This window comes from Mastigoproctus giganteus, chromosome 8 (assembly GCF_048544385.1).
Source record: "Mastigoproctus giganteus isolate SK-2022 chromosome 8, ASM4854438v1, whole genome shotgun sequence".
Taxonomy (NCBI): domain Eukaryota; kingdom Metazoa; phylum Arthropoda; class Arachnida; order Uropygi; family Thelyphonidae; genus Mastigoproctus; species Mastigoproctus giganteus.
In genome coordinates, this window is record NC_143582.1 from 143,491,657 (window position 1) to 143,511,569 (window position 19,913).

General features: G+C 42.2%; 1 protein-coding gene across 1 annotated transcript in view; it reads right to left on the reverse strand.

Moving 5' to 3' along the window:
- Positions 1 to 19,913, reverse strand: part of LOC150081880 (BPTI/Kunitz domain-containing protein-like) — a 29,420-nt gene that overhangs the window by 8,462 nt on the left and 1,045 nt on the right. The window contains exons 2-3 of the mRNA XM_090380355.1: positions 936 to 1,056; positions 483 to 650 (exon numbers count right to left, since the gene is read on the reverse strand). Coding sequence (XP_090236481.1) covers positions 483 to 650; positions 936 to 987 — 220 coding nt within the window. The 5' untranslated portion in view covers positions 988 to 1,056. The remainder of the gene's footprint in view (positions 1 to 482; positions 651 to 935; positions 1,057 to 19,913) is intronic.

Sequence of the window (19,913 nt, forward strand, 5' to 3'; positions counted from 1 at the left end):
ATTTTCTGCTTGCTGGACGAAAAATCCGTTTCCGGGAGAAAAAAACTAAACTACCCTCGCCTGAGACCGAATAACTCAGCTACATTGCGAAAAAGCCCCACAAAAATTCCTCATGTCACCGACGGGACTCCAACTCAGGCCTTTTCCATCCGGAGTGGGGAGGGGATTTCCTAACTTTGCTTCCCACGAAGGCAGAGAGGGAGAGAATGAGCTGTCAGAATATACTCATAAAGGGCACAGCATAGAATTATTTCAATTAGCATTGTCTCCGAACAGTCATGAAAGCATTTTTTTCCACCTACCAAGAAACGTTTTTTATTTCATACTTCTTTAAGCAATTTAAACCCTGTTAAAAATTAAATTCTCAAATATAAAGTTAAGTAAGTTATTAGGCTTATATATGAAGTTATAACGCATTCATTGTTAATACAAAACTTATAATTCAAGTCAGAGAAAAACAAACACAAAAAGATTACTCTTACCATCACAATAGCTAAGACACTCGTCCTGAGTCGTGAAGATTTCATTGCCTCTACATGCACTGTATGTGAATTCTTGACATGTTTTCGTAACATTATCATAATAGAAACTGATTGCAGACCCTGTACAGTTATCGCACTCTGGTTTCAGATAGCATTTCTCAGGAATAGCTGCAAGAGACACAGAGTGATATTTCTGTTAATACTCGGAAAAGTGCATATTTATCATTTTGTTATACCTGTATTAGTTTCTGGAAGTATGCGATATTTAAAATAAATAATTATGTAAAATAATTCTCAGAGGATCATCAAATTACTTTTGAATATACTGACTTATGATGATATATGTGTATAGCGAGAACACAGTAGTCCTTTGGCATCAGAATCTTACATTGAGCTGGTGAAAAAATTTCAAAATTTGATAATTTCTTTAAAGGAAACCAAAAACAAAATTACCGTGTACAATTACAGCTAGTGTGAAAATGCAAAGAGCACCAAATACGTTCATGATTGGTTGCCTACTTTTATTTCTCTCGTATAAAGTTGAATTTGGAATTGCTTTCGAGTTTATCTCAACCTGAAATGAAAAAACTATACATTAATAAAATGGAAAACTATATATTAATAGTTTTATAAACAAACTAATTTACAGAATCCGACGCATTTTCGGGTAGACGTAAAATTATTAATTTGTATTATATAGTATTAGAATATCAAAATTATGATCATAGTACCAGCACACATTCTAAAAATTCTAAAATAAATTTGTTTTGAATATCATCTTTTAAATAAAAAAAAATTAAACATATTATAATAATTACTGCTCAGAAATTTAAGAAGTATTTTGAAATGGTAATGCTTTTGGGTATAGTTTTGAATTTTATATTAATTTGATTATTGGCGAACCCTTCGGGTAGAATGCATTGTTTTATTAACCTTCATGTAGATATTCATAGCGTAGACCTTTCCTTTTATTAAGTTTAATGAAATTTTTATTAAACTTAATAAAAGTTATTTTTTTGGCCCCGGGTGCCAAGCGATTGTGACAGCGATTTCTCTGTGCTTTCACTGCGATTTCCAAAAGGTGAATTCTGCTTCCCTTTTACGTTCTTCTCCTTAATAAATCAGTTTATTTAATAGCAGCTCTTTTATCAAAAGTACTGATCGAGAGCAAGGAAGGAAAGTAACCTTTCTTTTTTTCATATTTAATAGACTAACTCCTAATTTCGCTTGGTCACACCAGGCACTACTCCTATCTCCCCTTGGCGTGGCCGGTAACCTTGGGAGAAAAGTTCATCTGCCAGGGGCTAAAAGGAGTTAACATGGAACACAATACGTTTCCATCGGCCCCGGGTGCCAAGCGAATGTGACTGAGCGATTTCTCTGCGCTATTACTGCGATTTCCCAAAAGTGATCTACAGTTATTTTACGTTCTTGACGTTAATAAATTTATTCATTTAAAAACCGCTCTTGTAACAAAAACACTTGTACAGAGCAAGAAAGGAAAGGCACCTTTCTTTATTTCTTCTATTTCACTACTAACCACTTACTACTTTTCGCTTGGTCACACCAGGCACTGCTCCTGCCTCCCCGTGGCGGGGCCGGTAACCTTGGCAAAAAAGTCCATCTGCCAGGGGCTAAGAGGAGCCAACATGGAACAAAATATGTTTCCAACGTTAGAGCCGTCAAGCTGTCGGCCCAACACAGAAAATGACCATGACCATGATTCGTCGCAAGCAAAGAGGTTGAAAACCAATCCCTCGGCGACAGACTTACCTGCATTCTTAATAATGCTCTCACTATCTGAACAACCTCTCAGTAAGCTATCCCCCTTTTTAATTCAAAAACATCTGGAAAGTATTGCAGGGTCTCCCAAGACGGTTAAGAGACTGCAATCAGGGGACTTACTTATTGAAACTCTAAATAGCAGGCACTCTGAGAAATTCCCCTCGACGTGGGCACCTGTACGTGGTGAGGGGACCTCCCAGTGACGCTGCTGGACTTCCAGACTAGCCTCACTGGGATCCAACGCCCACAGCCTAGGTTCCGGGCTTACAGCAATGGAATCCGGCGTGTTTGCCGTGCGCTGCGACCCGTGGAAATTCGGAAAGGGGGATCCTGGTGGTTGAGGGGCCCAGCTTCAATACACCACTTTGGCCCCTGCTTCGACAGGACGGGTGGTCCTGGAAGGCCCGGCTAGAATCAATCGGCTAGTAGGCTCGCCTGCGAGGGTCAACCGTGTCAATGCCATGCCCCTACCCTCATGGTCCGAGGGACAGGATTCAGGCTGGCGGCGGTGCGGGTATAGTGTCTGGGTAGCCCTGGCGTCCCACTCCCGAGCGCATTTATTGCATGCCGGGTAGTGGGCGTCCCTTTGGGATCCGTGGTGGGTGGGGAGCCCGGGCACTGAACCATTTAAAAACTCCCATGAATCCTGATAAACATATTCCTTCAGGGGCCCCAACCCGGTCCCTATCTGAAAACATAGACGGAGAGGCAGATAATATTATTGCGACAAAGAGGCAGCGAACTGAAACATCATCGTCAGGGCATGTCCCAAGATTTCTCATTATGCATTCCACCAATGAAAAACCGATTGGCAAAATGTCGCCCTTTTTTATTCAAAAAGGGTTAGACGGGTTAGCAGGTTCTCCCAAATCAGTTAAGAGGCTCCGTTCTGGAGACCTCTTAATTGAAACTAAAAATTATAGGAAATCGGAACATCTACTCCGAGTAACATCAATCGGAGGTATCCCTATGACAGTGACACCACACAGAACACTCAATTCATCGAGAGGTGTCATTTCGGAGTGGGACCTTCTCGACGTAACCGAGGAGGAAATCTGCTCCGAATTAAAACCACAGGGAGTCATTGCCGTCAAGAGAATCACTGCGCGAAGGGATGGAAAAATTGTTAAAACCAGGAGCGTTATCCTGACTTTTAACTCTCCTAAACCTCCTGACGAGATTAAAGCTGGATACATCAACTGTTCAGTGCGTCCGTACGTTCCAAATCCTTTACGGTGTTTTAAATGCCAGAAGTACGGACATTCTCAAATGGCCTGCCGCGGAGTCCTTGCATGCGCTCGATGCGGTGCAAAGGATCATGAAACAACAGCATGTTCAGCCGCAAAACCCACCTGTATTAACTGTGAAGGCGAACACCCGGCCTATTCACGAGCATGCCAGAGGTGGAAAGAAGAAAAAGAAATTCAACGGCTGAAGGCAGAGCTAAATATATCATACCAGGAGGCAAGGAAATCGGTCAAACCCCTGAATATCAACAAACCTACCTACGCCCAGAAGGTAGCAGGGAGATGTTCCGTCGGAACTCAGACGGACATGACCATTCCCCCAAAGGAGTCTTTCACTCCGATCGCGCGTTACCTTTTAAGTTCTCAAAAACCTGCGCAGAAGGACCAATCAGCTGCCACTCCTATATCGGTACCTCCTAACGCTCCACAAGTTCCTAAGGTAACTATGAAAGAAAAGAATAAAAAAGGGGAACTCCCCACTAGTACCCAAGAAAAGATGGATGTGGAGCAGAAGGAGGTACCCGAAGATTCAGTTTTGGAACTCTTTGCGGAGGAGGAAATGGACACGGGACAGCGTCCATTCTTCCCCAAAAAAAGACAAATCCAAGACTGATAAAAGTAAGCCCTCAGCACCTCGGAAGCCGCCTGATGGACCCACCAAGCCAAAATAATGGCTAAATTCCTACAATGGAATTGTCGCGGATTCCGGCGAAATATTGATGACATCAAGGCCCTCCTGCAAAAGCACGAGCCAGTTTGCTTTTGCTTGCAGGAGACATATCTAAAGGCAAATGACGATTCCACGATGCATCACACCACAATTTTGTAAGGATAGAATTGCGGATGGCGGTGTACATGGGGGAGGGGCTATCCTTGTGGGTAACCAGACCCCAGTGCAGCCCTTGCTAATTACAACTAGCATAGAAGCTGTTGCAATTCGCCTTACGGTGGGATTTTTATTAACCGTCTGCGCTATCTATTTGCCACCTGGGACCGACATCTCCCAGGCAGACCTTGATGATCTTCTAACGCAGTTGCCTCCCCCTTTCTTACTTCTCGGGGATTTTAACGGACATAACACCCTGTGGGGTAGTGCTAACATCAATGGAATGGGACGAGTCAGAGCGTATGCTAAATGACAATGACCTTTCCCTTCTAAATATTGGAACAAACACCTTCTTCCACATGCCTACCCGTACTTTCTCTGCCATTGATCTCTATCTGCTGCCCTTCTCTACGCCCTTCACTCACTTGGGAAGTGGAGGAGAATCCATACGGAAGTGATCACTTCCCTGTGATAACCTTGCTACACAGCGGGAGACCATGTCTTCCTTCCAGGTTACCACGGTGGAAGATTGATCAGGCTGACTGGTCTGCCTTCCAACATCAGGCAAATTTTGATCTCAGCACCGTCAGTCAAGAGCCTATCAATGATGCCGTAACGTACATCACAGAAATTATCGTCCAAGCAGCTGCGAATGCTGTTCCAAAATCATCTACGGTTTCCACCATTTCCCAAACCTTGGTGGAATGCACAGCAGCAAAAAAGGCTTAAAACAAACTTTGGGGGATATTCCGCCGATATCCTACCACGACCAATCTTATAGCCTTTAAACGTGCACGATCCAAAGCACGATATATCCGTCGTCAGAGTCAAAAGGAATCGTGGATCCGTTTTACATCATCTATTAACCAGTCCACCAACTGTAAGGTAGTCTGGGATAAAATCTGGAAAATGAAGGGAAAATATACATCCCACCCTTCTTCAATCCTAGATTATAATGGATGCGGTATTGCAGATCCAACTGCAATAGCCAATGCTCTTGGGGAAACATTCTCTAACATCTCTGCAACATCTTCGTATTCCCCAGAGTTCCTGGTCCTGAAACATAAACTAGAAAAACAAGCACTTAATTTTAAGACCAAGGGCCTCTATCCCTACAACGGGGCATTCAGTATAGAGGAACTGAAAAGAGCCCTCACTCTTTCCAAAGCAAGTGCTGTTGGACCAGATTGCATCCATTATGAAATGATTAAACATCTTTCACCAAAATCTATGGATTGTCTGCTCCTTCTGTATAACAGAATCTTTACTGAAGGGCAGTTTCCGGACTCCTGGCGAAAGGCAATCGTTCTTGCCTTTCCTAAGCCAGGAAAGGATCCAAAAGTCACCACCAATTATCGTCCTATTGCTCTGACTAGCTGTCTGTGCAAAATCCTGGAGAGAATGGTCAATTCTCGTTTAATATGGTATTTAGAATCAAATGACCTTCTCTCCAGCATCCAGTGCGGCTTCCGAAGGAACCGGTCCGCTTTGAACCATCTTATTAGATTGGAAGCATCCATCCGGGATGCTTTCCTAAAACGCGAACACTTGGTGTCGGTGTTCTTTGACATGGAGAAAGCGTATGACACAACTTGGAGATTTGGCATTTTAAAAGATTTACATAGCCTAGGCCTAAGAGGGCATCTGCCCTTTTTTATTCAAAACTTTTTAGCCAATCGATCGTTCCAAGTTCGTGTGGGATCCTCACTCTCGCTCCTTTAGCCAAGAGGAGGGAGTACCACAAGGATCAGTATTAAGTGTCACGCTTTTTGCCATCAAAATAAATTCCATCACAGAACAACTTCCTCCAACTGTAAACAGTGCCCTCTATGTTGATGACTTTGGCATTTTTTGCCAGTCGTGCAACATGAGGGTTATTGAAAGACAACTGCAGAAAGCCATTGATAATCTGAATTCCTGGGCACTTGCTAATGGCTTCAGGTTCTCGCCGGAGAAGACCGTTTGCGTACACTTTTGTCGCAAACGTAATCTTCATCCTGAACCTGAATTAAGGCTCGGACAAAATGCTATTCCAGTAGCAGCGAACACAAAATTCTTGGGACTCATATTCGATAAAAAAATGACCTTTTTGGATCATATTCGTCAACTCCACAAAGTGCACAAGAGGCCTTAATATGCTCCGGTCGCTCTCCTCTTTATCTTGGGGTGCAGACCGATGCACCCTTCTACGGCTTTACCGTGCACTTGTGCGATCCAAATTAGATTATGGGTCCCAAGTATATTCTTCAGCCAGAGACAGTGCCCTTCGATGGCTGGACCCTGTCCATCATCAGGCTCTACGTATCGCTAATGGAGCATTTCGAACATCTCCTGTCCAGAGCTTATACGTCGAAGCAAACGAACCACCGTTATCGCTTCATCGTAAGCAGTTGTCTCTAATGTACGCCTTAAAACTAAAATCCCTGCCAGACCATCCTACGTGGCCATTCGTTTTTGAGCCACGATGGGAAAATTTGTACAACACCCGTAAGACTGCCAATCGTCCTTTTGCTATTCGTCTCCAAGAGCTACTCAAAGAACTTAATATCAATGTAGACAAGGTTGCCCAAACACCAAAGCAACCCTTTCCACCCTGGCATGCTCATGTCCCGGCATGTGACTTGTCCCTTAGAAATTGGGGAAAGTCGGACAGTCCATCTTCAGTCTACCTGCAGCTTTATTCAGCACACCGAGCTGAACATTCTGACTTCGCGCCAGTCTACACAGACGGTTCGAAGTCGGAATCATACATGGGATCTGCTGCTGTCTTTACAGACAGCACTACATCGGAGCAGATTCCCTCTGAATGCATTATATTTACTGCAGAGCTGCATGCTATAGAGTTAGCCTTGGATCACATTAGTGAATGCCAGTACCAACGGTTCATTTTATATTCCGACTCTCTCAGTGTGTTATAGGCTTTAATATCTGTGAGGTATAATCCTCATCCAGTTCTGTCTAGCATTCAGCAAAAGATTCACGTTCTCCATGAACGCGAATATGACATCCGCTTCTGCTGGATTCCCAGCCACATTGGGATTAGGGGAAATGATTTGGCTGACGCCGCAGCCAAATCAGCAGTTCCCATTAATAATCGCTGCCTGTTAGTCCCCTATACAGACTACAGGCAAATAATACACCAAAACATACACTCCCAATGGCAGGACTCGTGGAATAGACAGTCTGGAAATAAACTATATTGTATAAAGCCTGTAATTGAACCGTGGCAGTCTAGTCTGCGCAGGAATCGTAAGGAGGAAGTTGTTCTAGCTCGTCTCCGCATAGGACACAGTCATCTTACCCATTCTTTTCTGCTGAGGGCAGATGACTGTCCTATGTGCGAGCAATGTGACACCATTTTATCCATTGAACATATTTTATGTGACTGTACCAGTTTTAGAAATGCTCGTTTTACCGCTTTTAATCATCTGACTGAGCCCTATACACTCAGTCAGATTTTATCTGACAATGACCATGTGTCTGCTATTTTTAGTTTTCTAAAATCAGTAAACCTTTTTACTAATATTTAAAAAAAAAAATCTTTTTGTTATTTACTGATATTTGTCTTTTACAATTTATACTTGTTTTTTACCCGGACTTAGCGACCTAATTCTTTAGGTCACTGAAAATTTTACTTTTTATAACAAGTTTTTGGCGCATTATAGCCTTAGTTGCTGATGCGCCAATAAAACCCTATCAATCAATCAATCAATCAATCTGAGAAATTACTAAAAAAGACAACTTTCGCTGGTATTCCCTTGAAAGTACTCCACATTCAACCCTAAATACATCAAAGGGTGTAATATCTAGTTGGGACCTGATGAATGTGACGGAGGAAGAAATTAAAGAAGAGCTTCAGGAACAAAATGTAATAGCTGTAAAAAGAATAATGATAAAAAAAGACAATATTCTCACACCTACCAGAAATATCATCCTTACCTTCAACAGTCCAAACCTGCCCCCATCGGTAAAAGCTGGATATCTACTTTGCCGCACTCGTCCTTTCATACCAAATCCGTTGAGATGTTATAAATGCCAATAGTAAGGCCACTCTCAAACGACATGCAGAAGCAACCCAGTTTGTCCCAACTGTGGATCCTCCGATCACATTCAAAGTGATTGTTTGGTGAAAGAAATGATATGTCCGAACTGCAAAGGGAACCATCCTGCCTACTCTAAGGCGTGTGAGAGGTGGAAAATAGAGAAAAAAATTGTAAAATATAAAGTTGACAAAAGAGTTAGTTACCAAGAGGCAAGAAAATTAATTTCACGCAGTATGCCTAACCGTACCTATGCCAATATTGCAAAAAAATATCAAACCATTGCCACGCAAACCGATGTTACCGTTCCTTCAAACACTTCCATCTCTGACTGGGCTCGGGATGTCCTCTCTCAGCAACAGTCCAGTCCCGTTAAGCACTGAGACCAAGCAAATAATACGCCTCTCACAATACCAGCGAAATCTCAATCTCCGCCAGTGAATGCTACTACTACAAATAATGATAGTTCGACTTCAAAAAAAAGATTATTCGGGACAAATCGATGGAGGCAGAGTACCCATCCAAACAGGAAGATCCAATTCTGGAAATATTTGCAGCAGAGGAGATGGACGCTGGTTGCCCTTCCTTTCCAAAAAGAGACAAACCAAAGCCAGAACGCCATAGGACAGCCACGTCAGGTACAGCTTCTTCTTCTAAATTCAAGTAATGCCTAACATCTTGCAATGGAATTGCAGAGGCTTTCGTGGAAACATTGACGACATCCGTTACTTAATTAATCGCTACTCTCCAGTTGGTTTCTGCCTGCAAGAACCCTATTTAACTACTCAAATTTCCATTTCCATAAAAAAACTACTCGGTCAAAGACGAGATCGGAATACATCCGATTCTGCTCGTGATGGTGTAGCTATTTTAATTAGTACAAGGATTCCAGCTAGGCAAATCACTCTCCAAACCCAAATCGAAGCTGTCGCTGTGCGTCTGATTACTCAGACTGCATTAACTTTAGTCTCAGTTTATCTCCCACCAAATCATACTTACTCTTATAATGATCTTAAAGAACTTTTATTACAGCTACCCTCCCCTATCTGCCTGCTAGGGGATTTCAATGGCCACCACCCTTTATGGGGTTCATCTAAATTAGACGGACGCGGTCGACTGATTGAAACTTTACTGGAAAAAGAAAACCTCACTCTTCTGAACAGTGGCTTGCACACCCATATACAGTTACCCAATGGACAGACTTCTGCAATTGACCTATCGATTTTCTCCCCGATACTGTTTTCAGCTATGCAATGGTCCACTCTGGATGATCTCATGGGCAGTGATCATTTTCCGACTACACAACCACAATTACAACAGCCCTGCAGGAAATGGAAATTCTCTAAAGCCAATTGGGCCAAATTTCAGTCAGCAATCACTCTTGACAAAAAAACTATTCAACTACAGTCCATAGACGAAGTTACTGATTATATTACATCCCGCCTTTTAGTTGCAACTAAGTACTCAACTCCGTTATCAAATCCCCAGTCCCGACGGCATTTCAACTACTGGTGGAACGAAGAGTGCACAAAAGCAAAGAAGGAAAAAAATAAAGTATTTAATTTATTCCGTCGATCTCCAACCACAGCTAATCTAATTAGCTACAAGAAACTAAGGGCAAAGGCGCGTTACATTCAAAAGCAGGCCAAGAAAGATTCTTGGACTAGGTTTGCATCAACTATCAATAAGCACACTGACTCCAGACTAATATGGAAAAAAATTAGGCAGCTTTCTGGGAAGTTTCCAGCTGTTCCCTTCCCCAATTCTCTCCTGCAATGGGCAAGAACTCTCTGCTCCTCTAGATATAGCCAATGCCTTGGGCAAAACTTTTGCTGAAATATCGGCTGCATCAAACTACACTCCAAAATTCCAGAAAATTAAGACTGCCAACGAACAGAGACCTATCAACTTTCGAACCTCACTGTCACTTCCATATAATCAGCCTCTGCAATATTGTGAACTTTTACAGGCCATCAGAACAACACTAAACAGTGCCTCTGGGCCAGATGGCATATATTATGTCATGCTGCAGCATCTCGATGAGAAAAACTTACAACTGATTCTAATCTTTTTTAACCGGATCTTCCTGGAAAATATTTATCCAGCCTCTTGGCACCATGCTACAGTTTTGGCGTTTTTGAAACCTGGAAAAGATTCCTCCAGTTCTAATAGTTACAAACCAATATTTCTGTCAAGTTGCCTTGGTAAAATTCTTGAAAAAATGATCCATAGTCGACTCACTTGGATCATTGAAACTCAACATCTACTGAGTAATTGTCAACATGGCTTTCGCAAAAACAGGTCATCCCTAGATCTGATGATCAAGGCGGAATCTGAAATTCGCAATGCCTTTGTGAAAAACGAACACCTTGTCATGGTCTCCATTGATATAGAGAAGGCATTTGATACTACCTGGCTGTATGGCATTCTCAGTGACCTATATAATCTTGGTCTATGAGGCAACCTACCCATATTTATTAAGAACTTCCTCAAAAGCCGTTCTTTCCAGGTGAGATATCAAAATTCCCTTTCTGCTACATTCTCGCAGGAAGAAGGAGTACCACAAGGACCAGTTTTGAGTGCAACCTTGTTTGCCCTTAAAATTGATTCCATTACGAAAGTACTTCCAAATACTGTAGAGGCTTACCTTTACGATGACGATCTCGCTATTTCTTGCCATTCTAAGAACATGAGATCTATCGAAAGGCAATTGCAGATGTCCCTCAATAAAGTTCAAAATTGGGCTGAACTCAATGGAAATCGTCTTTCCCAACAGAAAACAGTTGCGATCCACTTTTGCTGTCAACGCAAATTGCATGCAGATCCTGAACTTCGGATTTCAAATTCCACCATTCCGATTGCCAGCAATATGAAATACTTGGGACTAATCCTGGACAGTAAGCTCAATTTCTTAGAGCATGTTAAGTTAATACGTACTGCCTGTCTTAAAAAGATCAACATGCTAAGAGCTTTATCTGCCCTCTCTTGGGGAGCAGATCGTACAACTTTGCTGCTCTTATATAGAGCACTGATTAGATCCCGTTTAGATTATGGTGCTCTAGTTTAAGATTCTGCTCGAAGGTCTACGCTGGCTGGATCCTATTCAACATAATGCATTGCGGATTGCAATTGGTGCATACAGGACATCTCCAACTCAGTCTATACATTGAAGCTAATGAGCCCCCTTTGCATCTTCGTAGAAAAATGTTACTACTTAAATATGCAGCCAAAATACAGACTTGCCTTTTGCATCCTATTCAGCCATACCTTTTTAATCAACCACTAGTTAATCTCTATAGAAATAAACCAAGTAAAAATCCAACCGGCTGGCCTACGGCTCCTTGAAATATCACAGAACTGGAATGTACCTCTCCACAATAGGCAACAGATAAAGAATTACTCTCATCCACCATGGACCACCTTTCCTCAACTGACCTCTGATACCTATTTTCTTCAATGGGGAAAGAATTGCCTACCGGCAGTGACTGTGCAACAACTCCATGCTAGCCATATTCAAACCTATGCCGACTTCTTGCCGATATATATGGATGGTTCCAAATCTCTGTCAACTGTTGGAGCAGCAGCAGCAGTGTTTCCATCTGCTATCGTATCAGCTTCTCTTCCACCTGAGTATAGCAACTTTTCAGCAGAACTGTATGCAATACAGTTAGCTCTAGAAAATTGACTCTACATCCATCTGCAAAATATATAGTTTATACTGATTCTCTCAGCTCAATTAAAGCAATGCAGAATACTTCTCAAAAGAATCACCATATTGTAATGAAAATCAGGAGTTGGTTATTGCAGATTTATCATCGTCAACAACTAGTGAAGTTTTGCTGGATTCCAGCACATTCAGGCATAAAAGGGAATGAAGTGGCTGCTATATCTGCCAAAAGTCCAAGTTCAGACCTAACTTCTGTCCCTATTCCAGCGCCCGATTATAATATCTTAATTCAAGCAGCATGCCATGCACAGTGGACAGAATTATGGCATAACCAAACGAATATCAAACTTTTCCAGCTGAAATAATACCCAAAGTTCTGGCCCTCCAGCATCAGACAGTGAGGCGGGAAGAAGTGGTACTCACACGAATGAGAATAGGACACACCCATCTGACTCACCTCCATCTACTAATGGGCGATGATCCTCCTCAGTGTCCACACTGCTTAGAATATCTAACAGTCAAACACATTCTGATTGACTGTCCACAGTATCAACAACATCGAGCTGCAATACTTCAAAATCTGGCTAATCGTCGAGAACCATTGACTTTACATCATATCATTGGAGAGGACGCAAATGTTAACGCGCTTTTCTGCTTTTTAAAAACAAATTGGAGTGTATCATCTTTTATAAATAGGCTTCAGAACTGAAACTAATTTAAACTGGATTATTTTTTAATATTCCTACGAATAGGCGCACTATAGTCAGAGCAGCTAATGCGCCAATAAACACCCATACCACACACACACACGTTACCATCTTTAGAGCTGACAAGCTCTCGGCCAGAGACAGAAAATGACCATGATTCGTCGCAACCAAAGAGGTTGAAAACCAGTCCCTCGGCGACAGACTTGCCTGCATTTTTAATAATGCACTCTATATCAGAACAGCCTCTCAGTAAGCCACCCCCCTTTCTAATAGAAAAACATCTGGAAAGTATTGCAGGGTCTCCCAAGACTATTAAGAGACTGCAATCAGGGGACTTACTTGTTGAAACTCTAAACGGCAGGCATTCTGAAAAACTGCTAAAAATTACAAATTTTGCTGGTATCCCAGAATCCCACATGCAGCCCTAAATACATTAAAGGGTGTAATATCTACTTGGGACCTGATGAATGTGACGGAGGAGGAAATTAAAGAAGAGCTTCAGGAACAAAATGTAATTGCTGTAAAAAGAATTATGGTCAAAAGAGAAATATCCTCGTACCTACCAGAAATACCATTCTCACCTTTAATAGTCCAAACCTGCCCTCATCAGTAAAAACAGGATATCTACATTGCCGCACTCGTTCTTTCATACCCAATCCGTTGAGATGTTATAAATGCCTAGAGTATGGCCACTCTCAAACGACATGCAGTGGGAACCCAGTTTGTTCGAACTGTGGATCCTCCGATCACATTCAAAGTGATTGTTCGGTGAAAGAATTTACCTTGAGGTTGTACATTCTCTCAGATATGTCAGACAAGCGGTACTTGATACCTGGGAGTCTAAAATGCTGATGGAACTGATATTCGGGTCAAGTGGACCCAATTTCGGCGAAGTCCGGACGGTCTGTGTCAGCCAATTTCTCTGCTTGCACCTTCACGATGGTGGGACTGTTAGTTGTGTTTCTTTTCTTTTTTTTGGTTTTTAGGAGCATTAGCAACTAAGGCCATATTGCTCCGAGGATATGCGGTGGTCATTCTCTGACCTTTCCGCATCCTCCGTATTTCTTAGTCACGGACTGGAACCCCGGTTTAATCAAGAAGAGTGCACTGCTGCTGCTCCTGCCCATCTGGCTACGGAGGCGTCGGGACTGTTAGTAATCCTGGGTATAACCTCCATGCACAAGCACACGGTGGGTGAATCAATGTAAGCAGGGGTAGAGGTGTGGCACCCACACCACATGGAGGAATGCTGCCCCTTTGTGTTACCTGGCACTACTAGGTGGTAGATGACACTTATCAACCGGTGCAATACAACCACTTTGCTTATTGCAGGCTAGAAGTGGTGGAACCCATGTTTAGTCTCCAGAGCTAAGTTCCGGTCAACCCTTCCCTATCTCTTCCATCATGCAGTATGATCGATGGTTTTGAGGTTATGATGAACATCGTGGCGAGATCCAATCTTCCTTACATTTCGAGGGTACAGCTCTAAAACGGAGTTCGAAGGCCGGCCGCTAGTTAGTACACCGGACCAAACCTATTGGTAACTCTCTAGGAGGCTTCCGGATCAGCTAGTGCATAATTTTGCTACCTCTACTCTGCCAGATAGTGACTGGAGGGAGTACAAATTTCATAGCATGTCCCACTCACTTTTTCTTACTATTGAATACATCATAAATTGTCAAACTAATATAGTAAGCTTATCTGCGAAAAGATCTAAACCTCCCAAGCACTTCCTAATTCATTTCACAAATATACGTGGTATGAATTCTAATCTCAACGATGTCCATTTCCACTTCCAGTCTGTCAAACCTCATGTTCTTTTTCTGACAGAAACTCAGTTATCGGTTGATTCAACTACTGCTCATCTCAGTTGCCCAAATTATTCGCTGTATGATTCTTTTCGCCTCAAAGGTGGTAGTTGTGCATATGTCCGTTCCGATATTCCCTGTCAGAGACTTGGCAACTGAGAATCTCCTCTTTTCGATCTTCCATGGCTTAAAATCTCTGTGCCGCATTCTGTTAAATTCATCTGTTGTCTCTACCGTTCTCCCAACTGCACTAATCACTTGGAACTCTTCGACTTCCTTTCTTTGCAACTTTACTTTCTCCATTCCAACTTTCCTAACAGTGGGGTAATTTTCCTTGGTGATTTTAATGTTCACAACTCCAGCTGGCTTCCGTTTTCTAGCCACACCGACCCAGCTGGTCGAGATGCTGAGGCTTTTGCAATTACTAATGACCTTGCACAGATTGTTCATTTACCTACAAGAATACCGGACAATCCTAACCATACAGCCAACACGCTTGATCTTTTTCTCCCTTCTAAGTACACGGTCGAAGTGAGAGGTCCTTTCGGCACCTCAGATCACAACTTGGTGATTCTCTTCTCCAATGGAGCTTTTCCTTTATGTCATGGCTATTCCCAACCTCGTATTGTTTGGCATTAGAAGAATGCAAAATGGGATGACCTGCGAGATTTCTTTTCTTCGTTTCCTTGGTCGGATTACTGTTTCAAAACTTCTGATGTCAACGTTTGCTCAGATCGTGTCAGTGAAATTATTCTTGCAGGAATGGAATCCTTTACCCCACACTCCACTTTAAAATCTCGTCCTTTATCTAAACCTTGGTTTTCCAATAAATGTGCTAATGCTGTTCAAGAGAAGAAAGTTGCATATCGTAATTGGCTTGTTTACAATTCTTCAGTTTCATTTTCTGCCTATACCAAAGCTCTCAACAATTGTAAAACAGTTATTAATCAGTCCAAACTTAGTTTGAACAGGCTAAGAGTAGAAAACTTGCTTCTTGCCCTCATTGTAGCCGAGCATTGTGGTCTCTTGCTAAAGCTACTGGCCGCAACTTTTTCCTATCTCTGCTCCCACCTCTGTCCAACGACATCCATCATGAGATGATTAAACACCTTTCATCGGAATCCATTGATCGTCTGCCCTGTCTCTATAATAGAATCTATATTGAAGAAACATTTCCGCACTCATGGCATATGGCAACCGTCCTTCCCTTTCCGAAACCAGGAAAGGATCCAAAAATACCAAAAAATTTACCGTCCTATCGCCCTGACGAGCTGCTTGTGCAAGATCCTGGAAAGAATGGTCAATGCTTGTCCTTTGTGGTATTTAGAAGCTAACGACTTCCTTTCCAGGATACAGTGTGTCTTGATACAGTGTGTCTTTCGAAGGAACACGTCAACACTTGACCATTTAATCCTCTTGGAAACATCTATACTTCTATGCATCTAAACATCTATGCTTTCCTGAAACGTGAGCACCAGGTGTCGGTTTTCTTTGATAGGGAAAAAGCGTACGACACGGCTTGGAGATATGGAATTTTAAAAGATATCTTTAACTTTGTTCTTAGGGGACACAATGCCCTCTTTATTAAAAACTTCCTTATAGACCGGTTTTTCCAAATTCGTGTAGGATCCACCCTCTTCCGGCCATTCTGCCAAGAAGAGGGAGTTCTACAAGGATCAGTTTTAAGCGTTACGCTTTTTGCTATCAAAGTTAATTCTATAACTGAGCAACTTCCTCCAACCGTAAACAGTGCCCTCTTTGTAGATGACTTTAGCATCTGTTTGCAGTCATGCAATATGAGGGTCATTGAAAGACAATTGCAGCATGCCATAGACCACGTCAACGCTTGGACAGTGACTAATGGTTTTAGGTTCTCGCCACAGAAGACTGTCTGCGTACACTTTTGGCGCAAAAGAAATCATCACTCTGAACCAGAACTTTAATTCGGAGAAGACATCATTCCAGCAGCACTCGAGACAAAATTCTCGGGGCTCATTTTCTACAAGACGCTGACATTTTTACCCTATATCCGTCAATTGCGGACAAAGTGCACGAGAGGGTTGAACCTCCTACGTGCTATCTCCTCTAATAAATGGGGAGCAGACCGCTCCACTTTACTCGGCCTCTATCGTGCGCTTCTCCGATCTAAACTAGACTATGGGTCCCAAGTGTACGCATCGGCTAGAAACAGCGTACTTAGATGGCTGGACCCAGTTCACCACCAAGCCATCAGTATTGCTACTGGATCATTTAGAATATCCCCTGTCCAGAGTTTATATGTTGAAGCGACTGAACCACCACTGTCATTTCGACGAAAGCAATTGTCTTTACAATATACGTTTAAATTAAAATCCCTGCCAGACAACCCTACGTGGACATCCGTTTTCAAGCCACGATGGGAAAACCTATATAACACTCGTCAGACTGCCAACCGGCCTTTCGGTATCCGTGTCCAAGAGCTGCTCAGAGAGCTTGACCTCATAGTAGACAATGTTTCCAGTCACCAAGGCAACCAGTTCCACCCTGGCATGCTCACTTACCATCATGCGACTTCTCCCTTAAATATTGGGGTAAGTCCATAACTCCATCTTCTGTCTACCACCAACTCTACGCTGCCCACCGGGCCGAATATTCCGACTTCTTGCCTGTCTTCACTGATGGCTCGGAGTTGTCTGTTGGATCTGCTGCTATCTTTGCAGGTCGTTCTATATCTGGAAAGATTCCCCAAGAATGCAGCATATATACAACTGAGTTGTATGCTATAAAGTTAGCCTTGGACTCTCTAAGTACACTGCAGGCTTTATCGGGTATGAGGTATAATCCTCATCCATTTGTGACCCGGATTCAGCAGACGCTTCACTCTCTGTTTGAGTGTTCTTTCGACATTCGTTTCTGCTGGATTCCAAGCTACATTGGTATCGTGGGAAATGAACTGGCAGATGCTGCGGCCAGGTCACCAGAACCCCACTACACTTATTGCCTGTTAGTCCCCTATACAGACTACAGGCAGCTGATACAAGCTAAATTACTGGCCCAATTGCAACAATCTTGGCATGAGCAAGTCACAAACAAGCTGTATCAGATAAAGCCTGTAATCCGACATTGGCAGTCTAGTCTGCGCAGGAATCGCAGAGAGGAAGTTTGTTTTAGCTCGTCTCCGCATAGGACACAGTCATCTTACACATGCATTTCTGCTGAGGGCAGATGACTCTCCTATGTGTGAGAACTGTGACAGCTATTTAAGTATACGTCACATTTTAACCGAGTGTCCACGTTTTAGGCAAGAACGTGATTTTTATTTTACCGCTTTTAGTCATCTGGCTGAGCCTTATACATTCAGTCAGATTTTATCCGACAATGACAATGTGTCTGCTGTTTTTAGCTATTTAAAATCAGTAAACCTTTTTACTCGTATTTAAAATTGAATTGTTATTCCTTTGTTGATATATTTTTTTTACTTTTATACCTATGTTATATCTCCACATGTTGGCCTAACTAATTAGGTCACTGAATGTTTATCTTTTTATATATGACCTGGATTTGTCGCATTATAGCCTTAGTTGCTAATGCGCCAATAAAACCCAAATCAAATCACATCACACTGATAATCGTTGCCTGTCAGTCCCTTATACAGACTACAGGCAAATAATACGCAACAAGATATATTCCCAATGGCAAGAACTATGGCACAGAGAGAGAACAAATAAAGCCTCTAATACAAACATGGCAGTCTAGTCTGCGCAGGAATCGGAGCGAGGAAGTTGTTCTTGCTCGACTCCGCATAGGACTCAGTCATCTGACACATTCGTTTCTGCTGAGGGCAGATGACCCTCCTATGTACGAGTCTTGCGACACCATTTTATCGATAAAGCATATTTTAATAGATTGCGTTAATTTTACCCATGTTCGCAATATATATTTTACCGCTTTTACTCATCCGACTGAGCCTTGTACACTCAGATTTTATCAGACAATGACCACGTGTCAGCAGTTTTAAGTTTTTACAAGCACATATCTAAATTGGATAATTTACTTTTAGACTTATACTGCTAAATATATAAATAACAATTTGACTAGGTAATCTTTAAAGGTTACCAGAATTTATATTTGTTGATATTTTAATCTTTTCTTGGCGCAGTATAACCCCAGTCGTTTTTGCGCCAGTAAAATCCAAATCAAATCAAACAGATGTTTTCAACTTCCATAAAGCTATTAATTTATACCAGATTAGAGGAAGTGAACATAAACAACAGACTAACACAGTGAAGTACGAATTAGGTTAAAAGGAACAATTTAAATCCAAAATCAACACATCACACCATAAGAAACTGGCACATTATTACCCGCGTAGTCCATGCGCTACTAAACTTCAATACAGACAGACAAACAGAGAAAGAAATTGAAAATGCTAGATTGAAAAATCTGTGCTTCATTAAATGGTTGGTTGTTGTAGAGTTTTAGGGGCACCAACAGCTTAGATAATTTTGCGCCGTATATGTTATGTCTGTAAATTTTGTGTTCTGTGGTGCTGTTTGCTGGAAGAAAAATCAGAATTTTCAGGAGAACAGACCACGTTACCCTCGGCTGAGACCGACCAACTCGTCCACGTGGTGGAAAAGATCCATAAAATTCCTCACTTCATCTATGGGACTCGAAGTCAGGTCTTTTCCACCCGGTGTCGGGAGGACGGGCTTCTTCATCGATCCCTTATTATCAATGAAGTAAGGGCTTTATTTCTCGTTTAGACGACCTCAAGATTTTCGTTTTCTGACAAGAGTGCAAGACGATGTACATAACTCGTAGGCTGCAGCACTTCATATGTCGAACCTTGTAATCAAACTGAATCTTAGAGTTCAATCCGGCTTAGAGTTAAATCCCAGCAAGTCCACCCACATCACTTTTTGAAACCAAAAGAATATCACACAGATTTAGGAGTCACATGAGATGAACAACTCACCTTCTCGCAGCACTTTGCAAACACCAAAAAAAAAGACCCTTGCAGCCCTCTGAAGAGCAAAAAAAGAATACTCAACTGTGTTTGCTACCTAAGTACAGAATACTGGACCCTAAGGTGACAAAACAGAACGCACGGAAAACCTTTACAATCTACAGAAGCATTCTGTATACCAACTCTAACCGGACCCCCCCCCCCTTCCTCTTGAGTATAAATCATAATGAGGACTAAGTCATCACCCTGGCAAAATTCCTTACATTCAGAATAAAGGCATCAAACCTTTCTGAAATTATTTCTCTTCCTCGCAGCCAAAGGAGAGCAGATTGAACCGAGGCACGAGCGTTGCGCTCCAAGTATGACCAGCTCAGAAGCCTTCGACAGATCTTCCCGTACAATA